Raw genomic sequence first — 1,171 nt, forward strand, 5'->3', positions numbered from 1 at the left:
CGGGCCGTCTCCTCACCATAGCTGCCGCCCTCGCTGCTCAGCAGGTTGAGGCTGTGCAGGTGCTTGGGGGTGGACACGGACAGGGCCAGCACGTCCCCGATGGCCTCGTGGAAGCCAGGGTTGGCGCCCTCCCGCAGGGCCACGGGCAAGTCCTTGTACTGCATGAAGTACTGGACGTGGCCCATCTCGTGGTGGACCACCACCAGGTCCTCCATGTTCACAGTGGTGCACTGCTTGATCCTGGGGACGGGGCGGAGGACGGAGAGGACGCTGAGGCCCCTGGGACGCGCAGCCTGCGGCTTCCCAATGCACGCTTCATCTCTCATGGCTGAGGCTTCCCGAGGAAACCACCTGTCTGGGCAAGTGCGCACCTCCGGCGGCCCCCAGGCAGGCGTCTCCGTGGGAGAGCCTGTGGCGGGGCTGGAGGGCAGGCTGGGGACAGGCAGCCTGGCTGAGCTGTCCCGGCCGCGAGAACGACCCAGCCACAGTCCCCGCCCTTGCGTGGTGGGGACAGCCACACTCTGTGCGGGGCCTGGATTTCTGGCCCACAAGTGCGGGGTGTCACAGACTGATGGTGCCCTGAGTGCTGGGGCCACTCGTTACGCAGCAGTTGGTCACCAGACCCCCACCCTCTCTGGAGACAGCGTCTGAGCCTCCTGCGGTGGTGAGAGGATCCTGGGACGCCCCCACACCCTCATGCTTCCTGTGTGACTGCACACGTGCCCAGCGCAGGGTAGCCCCGTGCGGGGCTGTCCATGAAGGGAGGCTGGCAGCCCTGGGCTCTACCCAGGACACGAGGCTGTGCCGTGCCACGGCCATGAAGGGGGTCTCCCTGCCTGAAACCCGTGGCCATCCTGACCCCGGTCTCCAACGCTGGCTGGGGATGGTGGTGGGGCCCAGGCCTGGCCCCTTTCCCTGCCCAGGCTGGGAAGGGAGCCCTGCCGGACACACCGGAAGTCCTTGCCGTTGTAGAAGTCCCAGGCTGATGCGTGGCACACCACCTGGCGCCCATCAGTGGGCTTCTCCAGCATCGACTTGTTCCAGAACTCGGGTGGCACAGGAAGCAACCCCAAGGAGGTGAAGAAATCATCAGCTTCCTTGAACATCCTCTGGGGTGTCCAGCCCTGCAAGCAGAGGGAGTTGTGCCCAACCTGGGGGCGCAAGTGGTCTG

At 66.2% G+C, this 1,171-nt stretch overlaps 1 protein-coding gene across 1 annotated transcript in view; it reads right to left on the bottom strand.

The window, feature by feature from the left end:
* LOC103276418 (angiotensin-converting enzyme-like) overlaps positions 1-1,163 on the bottom strand; it is a gene marked incomplete at both ends in the record, with an annotated part of 3,545 nt that extends 2,382 nt beyond the window's left edge. Inside the window, 2 exons of the mRNA XM_021706610.1 lie at positions 17-240; positions 952-1,163. Of these exons, the coding sequence (XP_021562285.1) occupies positions 17-240; positions 952-1,163 (436 nt within the window). The remainder of the gene's footprint in view (positions 1-16; positions 241-951) is intronic.
* Positions 1,164-1,171: the final 8 nt, after the last annotated feature.

The sequence above is a fragment of the Carlito syrichta genome, unplaced genomic scaffold (assembly GCF_000164805.1).
Source record: "Carlito syrichta isolate Samal-C Ts95f unplaced genomic scaffold, Tarsius_syrichta-2.0.1 Scaffold115737, whole genome shotgun sequence".
Lineage (NCBI taxonomy): Eukaryota > Metazoa > Chordata > Mammalia > Primates > Tarsiidae > Carlito > Carlito syrichta.